General features: G+C 47.4%; 2 protein-coding genes across 6 annotated transcripts in view; both read right to left on the bottom strand.

Moving 5' to 3' along the window:
* The window catches only part of LOC310806389 (uncharacterized protein), a 30,527-nt gene extending 28,933 nt beyond the window's left edge, over window positions 1-1,594 (bottom strand). For 2 of the 3 annotated variants that reach the window (XM_083672466.1, XM_083672468.1), the window contains exons 1-2: window positions 1,469-1,565; window positions 953-1,010 (exon numbers count right to left, since the gene is read on the bottom strand). The gene's annotated coding sequence lies outside the window, so the exon portion shown is untranslated. Of the gene's footprint in view, window positions 1-952; window positions 1,011-1,468 lie in introns of all 3 variants that reach the window. The other variant, XM_083672467.1, reaches the window with a different exon arrangement.
* A 3,361-nt stretch (window positions 1,595-4,955) lies between these two features.
* The window catches only part of LOC310811507 (arfaptin-1-like), a 14,355-nt gene continuing 6,810 nt past the window's right edge, over window positions 4,956-12,500 (bottom strand). For 2 of the 3 annotated variants that reach the window (XM_083679691.1, XM_083679689.1), the window contains exons 3-8: window positions 10,911-11,049; window positions 8,880-8,995; window positions 8,316-8,537; window positions 6,962-7,119; window positions 6,377-6,551; window positions 4,956-6,133 (exon numbers count right to left, since the gene is read on the bottom strand). In XM_083679691.1, the coding sequence (XP_083535817.1) occupies window positions 5,987-6,133; window positions 6,377-6,551; window positions 6,962-7,119; window positions 8,316-8,537; window positions 8,880-8,995; window positions 10,911-11,049 (957 nt within the window). In that variant the 3' untranslated portion in view covers window positions 4,956-5,986. The remainder of the gene's footprint in view (window positions 6,134-6,376; window positions 6,552-6,961; window positions 7,120-8,315; window positions 8,538-8,879; window positions 8,996-10,910; window positions 11,050-12,500) is intronic. The other variant, XM_083679690.1, reaches the window with a different exon arrangement.

Genomic DNA, 12,500 nt, shown 5'->3' with positions numbered 1-12,500 from the left:
CACACACACACACAGAGCAGACTAGCGGAGGTTTGGGTAGTGGATGTCAGGAAGAAACTGTACACAAGCATCGTAAACATACAGCCGTAAGTGATATAGTGAAATGCTTCTGGAATCTACAATCAAACAAATCAATATAATAGTAATAAAACAACGGCAGGGGTGTGATGTCTGTAGCAGCTAAAATAACTGACAACAGTTGACAGTAATAGTGCAAGGGTGCAGTGTCAGTAGCAGCAGTAATAATAATAATAATAATAATAATAATACAATGACAAGGGTATCTTCTAACTAAATCTACCCCCCCCCCCTCCAAGTGAAGATATGCTGTCTTTTCACAACCGTCTGAAACGCACATGTATCAGGTTTTTAGACCTGGTCTGAGCGGGAGACAGCGTCACACAGCCCCGCAGCTTGTCTGGGGTCTCCATGGCGATGCGCACCGGCAGGCCGCGCCATCCTCTGACCCGATATCTAACTTTTCACTTCGCTTTAGCGTCAGAGAGAGAGGGGGAGGAGAGAGAGCGAGAGACAGAGCGAGAGAGAGACACACACACACACACACACACACACACACACACACACACACACACACACACACACACCCACACACACCCCTACCCGGCTCACCGTGAGCTCGGGATCAGTGACATAAACCCCCCGCGAGCGCACCGGAGGCAACCTGCTCACCGGAGAGACACCGCGCTAGCAATCTCTCCACGAGAACAAACTACGAACCTTCCACACAGTCGCTGTTTAGGGACATAGCCGAGTAAACAGAACACATGACATATGTACAGTGCGTCACAAGGGGACGCCAACTCAAACATTAAGAACAATGTTTCTTTTTATTTTTTTAATTGAACGCTCACATCACACAGACTGCTATTCTTTCATGCATAAGGTTATTCATGCATAAACCGCAAAACACAACACAAGTCGACTTACTTACGTTTTATACTTCAAACACTTTCTATCGCGGAGAAGCGACGCTACTATCCCCTCCGTTTCTATGCCGAGAGAGAGAGAGGGGGGAGAGAGAGAGAGGGGGGGGAGAGAGAGTGGATTAAGAGACGCCTGGATTCACGCCTGTCGTGAATGAAATTGACTTACTTTCACACACCAGTAGGCTATACTGTATCAAACAGGTTATACTGACCACCGCTGCACTGGCAGGTGTCTCTCCGCCGCTGTAACAGCCTCCTGCGTTTAATCGTGTATAACCGAGCCGGCTATCGCCGATTGCCCTACGGAGCTTTGACACAACGGAGTCAAAACAACGCCTCCCTCCACCGACCACTGAATGATTGACTACATCCAGCCCACAACAGAGGGAGTTTAGGGTATTCCCTCTGTGGTGCGTCTTATCTTTTATGACAGAGGAAGCTTCTAACCGAACCACATGACACCGAAAAACGATACGAGTTACAGGGACATAGAGGATTGATTTAAAACAATTGAAACTTACCGTTAATAACGGCGCACGCAAACGTGGCTATGCCGAGATGCACCGGAAAATGTAGAGCTCGTTACCGAGTGTAGTCGTATTCCGCCCCGCGCGCAGACTATCCCCACCGACCAACCGACCGACCTGACTGCCTGGCACGAGCTTCGCCACCGGCTGGGAGAGTAGTGGGGACGGTCCGCGCATGCGTGGACGCAGGCGGTGAGGAAGTGCTCAGGTGGGGGAGGCAAGAGGAGAGAGCGCTGGGGGAGGGAGGGAGGCACTGTGTGTGTGTGTGTGTGTGTGTGTGTGTGTGTGTTAGAGGCAGATAACAGCTCTGCCTGCGCCTCCCTTGGCACACTAAACTTAGGGGCTTCTCTTGCCATGTGGGTGACAGTCACACACACTCCTCCATACTGTACTGACTGGTTGTTTGCATTTTCCCACTAAAGGTTAAGCTGACCCTTTTAACCCTAACTCTAACCTAAACCCTAAAGTAACCGTAATCTAAACCCTAAAGTAACCCTAACCCTTTTAACCCTAACTCTAACCTAAACCCTAAAGTAACCCTAACCCTAACCTAAACCCTAAAGTAACCCTAACCCTTTTAACCCTAACCTAAACCCTAAAGTAACCCTAACCCTAACAACCCTAACCTAAACCCTAGTAACCCTAACCCTAACAACCCTAACCTAAACCCTAAAGTAACCCTAACCCTTTTAACCCTAACCTAAACCCTAAAGTAACCCTAACCCTTTTAACCCTAACCTAAACCCTAAAGTAACACAGGAATCAATTACAAACTGTGTAGATTAGAATGTCACTACCAACTCAGCAAATTTCATAATTTTCTCTTGATGCTGACGAACTCCCCAGTCCCTGCCAGTGACAAACATACCCCTAACTTGATGCAGCACCACTATTCTTCACACGAGAGATGGTGCGGAAACTGCATTGCATGTGCTGGATTTGCACCAAACTTAATGTTTTGTTTTTCTTTGCTGTATCACTTGAACTTGTTGCAAACACAATTATGGATATGGGATAGATAGATAGATAGATAGATAGATAGATAGATTATCTTCCATTAAGGGATTCTTTTTGGCCATTTGGTTATAGACCAAGAGTGACTGAGATGACTTTGTAGATTTGTGTAAGTCTCCCCAGGCCTCAGGGACACATTCCTGAGCAATTTTGTTCCTCTCCATTTGCTCAGTTTGTAATAACGACCTGATCCACACAGTGTGTAATTGATTCCTATGCAAATCAGAGACCTGATAAAAACAACGATATTAATTCCAAAATTACATGAACTATTATCCTTGCATTAAGATGGACTCAATTCAACTTATTGAGTGATTTGTTGATGACATTTTTGCATTTTTGCATTTTAGGGTTAGGGTTAGTGTACACATACACATACACACTTACTACCTAGATAGACAATGGACAAACTGATTATGAGTATAATACTGTATATATTAATAGCTGTGAGCCTATTGAATGGAGGGGGAGGGTGTGTGTGTGTGTGTATCCTGATTGTCTAACTGTGAGTCACCTCTCTGCCCTGTGGATAAAAACACAGTCTTGTTGATGTCCACTGAGATGTTTGTCACACACACACACACACACACACACACACACACACACACACACACACACACACACACACACACACACACACACAGCTAAATGGGGATGGGACATTTTGAACTCCATCCTAATGTGTCTATCTGCAGTGTTGAGCACAGGGATATTGTTGCAGAGGGCCTAGTCAGGGGTATACAGTAGCTCACTGCTATGTTGTACATGGTCCCTGACAGATAAACAAATACATACACAATAAATACAGGGAAGAAACTAGCCCTAGCAACCAGCCACAACATATCTTTGTTTGCTCATGTGATGGTTGCTATGTAAACACAAGTAGAAGTTCTAGAACACCTACGGACAGGTGACGTCATCATGAGTGATCGTCGTGTTCTATCCAGGGTGTTCTATACATAGAACTGTTCTATCTAGAGTGTTCTATACATAGAACAGTTCTATCTAGAGTGTTCTATACATAGAACAGTTCTATCCAGAGTGTTCTATACATAGAACTGTTCTATCTAGAGTGTTCTATACATAGAACAGTTCTATCTAGAGTGTTCTATACATAGAACAGTTCTATCCAGAGTGTTCTATACATAGAACTGTTCTATCCAGAGTGTTCTATACATAGAACTGTTCTATCCAGAGTGTTTTATGTATTTTTCTATGGGAGAATCCACGTGGGGATTATGTTCACGAGCTAATCACCTGGAATAGAACTGAAATACGACAGATAACTCAACGGAACCCAGAGTTCATCAACGGAAACGACTAAAATGACATCCCTTCTCTTCAAAGACGACCCAGGGTTGTGTTGTTGCTCACAGTACAGGTAATGACCACGATTCAACACCCAGCATACCAACCACATAATAATAATAATAATAATAATATCTGCCATTTAGCTGACCCACAACCTAAGCGTTGTTAGCGCCGTGCTCTACCAACCGAGCCACAGAGGACCACGTGCAATAACACAAAGACAATGTGAGAATCACAACGATTTGGCATTGTTTGCTGGTTTTATTCTCTCAGGATAACAGAAATCCTCATTTGTACATGGCCACAGTTCCACAGGTACACAGTTATTCACACACCATTCATTCTGATGTGAGATATGAGATAAGCAACGAAAGCAAAAGGAAAAAACAGAGATGCAGAAATGAAAGATGAATCCACGTACCACCCTGCTGGGACAAGAGGGGGTGGAGGTTTAAACACCAGGACCACAGAACAGGACAGAGGGACCTTCTACGGTTCCCTGAGGGCGGGATCCTAACTCCGTCTGTGTACGGATCTCCAATCATTGTGCAAATTCCCCTCAATGCAAGATTTACTCAAATGTCGAGTTACGTGCATGGATGTTAATCTCCACCCTCGGAGAACACATGGTGCCAGGGGAAAAAAGGTATTCTATGGTATTCTATTGTATTCTATTCTATACTGATTATTGGAGAAAATCTGTCCATTGTGTGTGATTGAACATCTTTGGAAACACACACATTAGACATTAGAAAGTGCTGTTGATGCATTTGGAATGTAACAGCACGAAGTAGCGCGTAGAAATCAGAGGACGGGCTCACCCAATCCTCATTCCATTCCATGCATTACAATGAGGCCATCCTCTGATTTCTACCTCCACCAGCCTCACCTGGTACAAAGGAAACACAGGCAGTACTGAAGCCCTGAAGACCTGGGAGAGGCAACCAGAGAGGCTGACGTAGTCTTCTATCCATGCATGGATGGACACGGTCCTAATTCACCCCCCTGCACCAGATCATAGTCTTCTATCCATGCATGGATGGACACGGTACTGATTCACCCCCCTGCACCAGATCATAGTCTTCTATCCATGCATGGATGGACACGGTACTGATTCATCCCCCTGCACCAGATCATAGTCTTCTATCCATGCATGGATGGACACGGCACTGATTCATCCCCCTGCACCAGATCATAGTCTTCTATCCATGCATGGATGGACACGGTACTGATTCATCCCCCTGCACCAGATCATAGTCTTCTATCCATGCATGGATGGACACGGTACTAATTCATCCCCCTGCACCAGATCTTTGGTCCTTTGGTTTAACTAGCCATGATAGAGAGCTGTTACAGTACAGAGTCTTCATCCCCTACAGTGGGAAGTGAGAGTGGGGTCTCAGAGTTCTCACACACACACACACACACACACACACACGCACGCACACACACACACACACACACACACAGGCACGCACACACACAAACACACAAGCACACACACACACACACACACACGCACGCACACACACACACACACACACACACACACACACAGAGTGGCTAAGAGGATTAGGGCTGTAGGTGGGGGCCGGGCTATGACGAACACAAAGACAACCTGTACAGTTGGTCAGGGACTGGAGTTTTCCCCACCACATGACCTGAACAGGAAAAAACTCAGGGTTAGCATTCGGAGAGGCTAAGCTGATCCTAGATCTGTGCCTAATGGCAACCTATTTTGGGATGAGGTGGGGGTGGAGCTGTCCTCTGGGGGGGGGCTCTGTCCTGGGCGTGTTGAGCCTGGTGTTGGCCTGGTGCTCCAGGTGCTGGTGGGTGGCTGTGTGGGAGGAGGGGGTCAGGTTAGCTGTCCTCTAGCCAGGATGGGGCCTCTGTCCTGGGCGTGTTGAGCCTGGTGTGGGCCTGGTGCTCCAGGTGCTGGTGGGTGGCTGTGTGGGAGGAGGGGGTCAGGTTAGCTGTCCTCTAGCCAGGACGGGGCCTCTGTCCTGGGCATGTTGAGCCTGGTGTTGGCCTGGTGCTCCAGGTGCTGGTGGGTGGCTGTGTGGGAGGAGGGGGTCAGGTTAGCTGTCCTCTAGCCAGGACGGGGCCTCTGTCCTGGGCGTGTTGAGCCTGGTGTGGGTCTGGTGCTCCAGGTGCTGGTGGGTGGCTGTGTGGGAGGAGGGGGTCAGGTTAGCTGTCCTCTAGCCAGGACGGGGCCTCTGTCCTGGGCGTGTTGAGCCTGGTGTTGGCCTGGTGCTCCAGGTGCTGGTGGGTGGCTGTGTGGGAGGAGGCCACAGCGCTGTGGAGCAGCATCAACTGCTGATGAAGCACCTTCACCTGGAGGGAGACACGAAGAGGGGAATGACTACGTGTGTATGCGTGTGTGTGTGTGTGAGTGTGTGTGTATGTCTGTGTGTGTGTGTGTGTGTTTATGAGAGTGTGAGTGTGAGTGTGAGTGTGAGTGTGAGTGTGAGTGTGAGTGTGTGTGTGTGTGTGTGTGTGTGTGTGTGTGTGTGTGTTTTTTTGAGACTGAGATCGTAGATCTTCATCCCCCCTTCTCCCCACCTCAGTCCCCCCTACCTTGTTCTCCTCCAGTAGTTTGAGTTTGATTGACAGGTCGTCCCTGGCCCTCTCGTACTTCTCCCGGTTGTCCTGGAAGGTTCTCTGGGCTTGCTCCAGTTTGGGCAGGGTGGAGGCGTCACGGGGACCCAAGTTCAGCTCCTCTAGATCACAGCGGTAAGCATCGTACTCAACCCTGTAGGTCAGATACACACCGACATGCTGCTAACACCACTAGACTACAGGTGTGTTTACCTGGCTGTTTACCTGGCTGATACAGGTGTGTTTACCTGGCTGTTTACCTGGCTGATACAGGTGTGTTTACCTGGCTGTTTACCTGGCTGATACAGGTGTGTTTACCTGGATGTTTACCTGGCTGATACAGGTGTGTTTACCTGGCTGTTTACCTAGATGTTTACCTGGCTGATACAGGTGTGTTTACCTGGCTGTTTACCTGGCTGATACAGGTGTGTTTACCTGGCTGTTTACCTGGCTGATACAGGTGTGTTTACCCGGCTGTTTACCTGGCTGTTTACCTGGCTGATACAGGTATGTTTACCTGGCTGTTTACCTGGCTGTTTACCTGACTGATACAGGTGTGTTTACCTGGCCATCTCGTAGTGTTTGATGTTGAGCATGGTGTCCTCTATGGTCTTATTGACCAGCGTGTTCATGTCGGTAGTGAAGGTGTTAATGGCCGCCACCACTGTCTCTCCGCTCTTGGACAGGAACTTCTGGGTGTCTGCGTTCACACCAAACTCTACCTGAGGAGCCAAAGGGACATACAGAACAGCGGGGAGAGAATGTCCTTAGCCACAGATCTAACACCAGATCCTAATGCAACCATTAGGGTGGTGAATACCTATCTGACCCCCGGACCATCTGACCCCGGGCCATTTGACCCCCGGACCATCTGACCCCCGGGTCAGGGGTGAAAGTTCCTCTGGGAAGATGAAAGGTAGATTGGGCGGCAGGTAGCCTAGAGGTTAGAGAGGCCGGTCAATCGCTGGGTCGCTGGTTCGACCCCCACCCCAGGTGACTGGAGGGTTGCTGGCATCATATCTAAGGTGCAATTGTGCCCTTGAGCAAGGCACTGAACCCCTAACTGCTCCAGGGGTGCCGAAGATGGCTGACCCTGTGTTCTGAGCTCTGTCTCCCTGGGGGTGTGCACGTGTGTGGTCTCGGGTGGGGTGTGTGCACGTGTGTGGTCTCGGGTGGGGGGTGTGCGTGTGCAAAAATGACCACATTCCAGCAGTTGATTTGATATACACTCACCGGCCACTTTATTAGGTACAACTGCTCGTTAATGCAAATATCTAATGGTGTGGGGGATATTTTCTTGGCACACTTTGGGCCCCTTCTTACCAATTGAGCATCGTTTAAACGCCACAGCCTACCTGAGTATTGTTGCTGACCATGTCCATCCCTTTATGACCACAGTGTACCCATCTTCTGATAGCTACTTCCAGCAGGATAACGCGCCATGTCACAAAGCTCACATAATCTCAAACTGTTTTCTTGAACATGACAATGAGTTCACTGTACTCCAATGGCCTCCACAGTCACCAGATCTCAATCCAATAGAGCACCTTTGGGATGTGGCGGAACGGGAGATTTGCATCATGGATATATATATACACTCACCGGCCACATTATTAGTACACCTTGCTAGTACCGGGTTGGACCCCCTTTTGCCTTCAGAACTGCCTTAATTCTTTGTGGCATAGATTCAACAAGGTGCTGGAAACATTCCTCAGAGATTTTGGTCCATATTGACATGATAGCGTCATTGCTGCAGATGTGTCGGCTGCACATCCATGATGTGAATCTCCCGTTCCACCAAGGGGCCCAAGAAAATATCCCCCACACCATTAGATATTTGCGTTAACGAGCAGTTGACCAGGTGTACCTAATAAAGTGGCCGGTGAGTGTATCTATATACTGTTTGTTTTAGACTCACATGCAGCGGTGGTGTTTTCAGGCTGAGGTCGGCGAAGGCGTCCCCCAGTGTCTTCTGGGTCAGCGTGACCTGGGCCAGCTGCGTGGCCAGCGTCTGCGCCAGGCGGGTCACGTTGTCGTAGCGACGGCGGTCGTCGCGGAGAATGTCCACGCGGGTGTCGAGGTCCGGATCCACCGTGCGAGAACCACGTCCCATCTTCTCTGACAGAACCTGCCTGGTGCACTGGGGGAGGGGGGGAGAGAGAGGGGGGAGGGGGGGGAGAGAGAGAGGGGGGAGGGGTGGAGAGAGAGGGGGGAGGGGGGGAGAGAGAGTGGGGAGGGGCGGAGAGAGAGGGGGGGGGAGAGAGAGAAGGGGAGGGGGGGAGAGAGAGGGGGGAGGGGGGGAGAGAGAGAAGGGGGAGGGGCGGAGAGAGAGGGGGGGGGGAGAGGCGGCGGGGAGGACAGATAGAAGGAGGAACATTGACACAATGGAGTTGAACAGCATCCAGGTGTCATGTTTACTTGCCTCTCTCTCTCTCCTTCCCTCCACCCCCCCCCCTCTCCCTCCCCCCCTTCCCTCCCTCACCTTGTATGTAGTTATGCTCCACTTGCGTACGCGTTCCAGCTTCTCGATGGCGGAGGTCTTCTGGTTGCCCATGACGACCACCCGTCCGTCGGTTGGTGTCTGTGGACCCACAGGGTCTGTAGGGGTCAGGGGTCAGGGGTCAGTAGATGCTAAGAGGGACTAACCTAACCTTAACCTTAACCCTTACCTAACCTTAACCCTTACCTAACCTTAACCCTTACCTAACATTAACCCCTTACCTAACCTTAACCTTTACCTAACATTAACCCTTACCTAACCTTAACATTAACCTTAACCCTTACCTAACCTTAACCCTTACCTAACATTAACCCTTACCTAACCTTAACCCTTACCTAACATTAACCCTTACCTAACCTTAATATTAACCTTAACCTTTACCTAACCTTAACCCTTACCTAACCTTAACCCTTACCTAACATTAACCCTTACCTAACCTTAACCCTTATCTAACATTAACCCCTTACCTAACATTAACCCTTACCTAACCTTAACATTAACCTTAACCCTTACCTAACCTTAACCCTTACCTAACATTAACCCTTACCGAACCTTAAATCTTACCTAACATTAACCCTTACCTAACCTTAACCTTAACCCTTACCTAACATTAACCCCTTACCTAACATTAACCCTTACCTAACCTTAACATTAACCTTAACCCTTACCTAACCTTAACCCTTACCTAACATTAACCCTTACCTAACCTTAAATATTACCTAACATTAACCCTTACCTAACCTTAACCTTAACCCTTACCTAACCTTAACCCTTACCTAACCTTAACCCTTACCTAACATTAACCCTTACCTAACCTTAACATTAACCTTAACCTTTACCTAACATTAACCCTTACCTAACCTTAACATTAACCTTAACCTTTACCTAACATTAACCCTTACCTAACCTTAACATTAACCTTAACCTTTACCTAACCTTAACCCTTACCTAACATTAACCCTTACCTAACCTTAAATCTTACCTAACATTAACCCTTACCTAACATTAACCCTTACCTAACATTAACCCTTACCTAACCTTAACATTAACCTTAACCCTTACCTAACCTTAACCCTTACCTAACATTAACCCTTACCTAACATTAACCCTTACCTAACACTAACCTTAACCCTTACCTAACATTAACCCTTACCTAACCTTAACATTAACCTTAACCGGAACCCTAACATTAACCCTACCCTAACATTAACCCTTACCTAACCTTAACATTAACCTTAACCCTTACCTAACCTTAACCCTTACCTAACATTAACCCTTACCTAACCTTAAATCTTACCTAACATTAACCCTTACCTAACCTTAACCTTAACCCTTAACTAACCTTAACCCTTACCTAACATTAACCCTTACCTAACATTAACCCTTACCTAACACTAACCTTAACCCTTACCTAACATTAACCCTTACCTAACCTTAACATTAACCTTAACCGGAACCCTAACATTAACCCTACCCTTAACCTTAACCCTACCCTTAATCCTTACCTTAACCCTTACCTAACCTTAACCTTTACCTAACCTTAACCCTTACCTAACCTTAACCCTTAACCTAACTTTAACTATTTTTTTTATCTTAACTTTAGTAGGGTGATGTCATAACAGTCGCCTAGACACCAAATCAAAACCTTAGACATGTTAATAGACATGTTAATAGACATGTTAATAGCAGACATGTTAATAGACATGTTAATAGACATGTTAATAGACATGTTAATAGCAGACATGTTAATAGACATGTTGATAACAGACATGTTAATAGACATGTTAATAGACATGTTAATAGACATGTTAATAGCAGACATGTTAATAGACATGTTGATAACAGACATGTTAATAGACATGTTAATAACAGACATGTTGATGGGTAGATAGCAGGGGAGGTTGGTGGAGGGAGGTAGAAATCGGAGGACCCATTGTATGGAACAGAATGAGGAATGGTATCAAACACAAATCCGTTTCATGCATTACAACGAGCCTGTCTTCCGATTCCTACCTCCACCAGCCTCCCCTGGTCGACAGCAGATAGATGGTTTACCCTCATTCTGGCCGGCCTCTGTGCTGCCCTCGGCAAATGCCTCGTCATGGCAGGAAGTGACAACATCGCTCATGTGATTCAACTTCTCGTGATCAACCTGGAAGTCAACATACAGAGCATAGTCAGGAGGTACAACACACATACTGCATGGTCAGGAGGTACAACACACATACTGCATGGTCAGGAGGTACAACACACATACTGCATAGTCAGGAGGTACAACACACATACTGCATGGTCAGGAGGTACAACACACATACTGCATGGTCAGGAGGTACAACACACATACTGCATAGTCAGGAGGTACAACACACATACTGCATGGTCAGGAGGTACAACACACATACTGCATAGTCAGGAGGTACAACACACATACTGCATGGTCAGGAGGTACAACACACATACTGCATGGTCAGGAGGTACAACACACATACTGCATGGTCAGGAGGTACAACACACATACTGCATGGTCAGGAGGTACAATAATATATAATATCTGCCATTTAGCTGACGCTTTTATCCAAAGTGACTTACATTGCAGTGAGTTCATACATGTCAGTATATATGGTCCCAGCGGGAATCAAACCCACAACCTAAGCGTTGTTAGCGCCATGCTCTACCAACTGAGACACAGAGGACCAGGTACAACACAGTGTGTGTGTGTGTGTGTTGGAACAGCAACATGTTCCGCAATGGAAAAACTAAAATCTCTAAATGTTTCTCTTGTTTAATTTTAATTTTATTTTACTAAACATGTGTGACTGACCCTGTATATGTGACAGCAGGCAGACACACACAGACACACACACACACACACACACACACACAGACACACACACACACACAGACACAGACACAGACACACACACACACACAGACACACACAGACACACACACACACAGACACAGACACAGACACACACACAGACACACACAGACACACACACACACAGACACAGACACACACACACACACACACAGACACAGACACAGACACACACACACACACACACACACACACACACACACACACACACACACACACACACACACACACACACCTGCCCTCAAGTAGACCAGAGTCTCTCATCTCAGTACTGAACCTGAGTATCTCCTCTCACCGGCCAATCACACCCATGGGGCTCCAGGGGTCGTCATGGAGACGCGAGGTTCCGCTGGGAGTGACAGTGTGTGATAATCTCACATGCTTCCCCCTGTCACTAGGTAGAGGTCAGAGGTCACTGGGTTGATAAGACAGGAGGCAACGTCCTGACACAGACAAGCCTTAATGACTCTCAAATGACACACACACACACACACACACACACACATACACACACACACACACACACACACACACACACACACACACACACACAGGTGTATAGTTGTTTCACATACTATAAGTGGCTCTGGATAAGCTAAATGACTTAACATGTAAACACAGCAGGGTCCGGTCTGGTCTGGTCTGGTCAGGACTGGTCTAGTCCGGTCCGGTCTGGTCTGCTACTACTACCACTGCTGCTACTGGTACTGCTGCTACTGGTA

The sequence above is a fragment of the Argentina silus genome (genome assembly GCF_951799395.1).
Source record: "Argentina silus genome assembly, chromosome: 1".
In the NCBI taxonomy this organism is placed as follows: Eukaryota; Metazoa; Chordata; class Actinopteri; order Argentiniformes; family Argentinidae; genus Argentina; species Argentina silus.
This window is presented reverse-complemented; position numbering and strand designations above follow the sequence as displayed.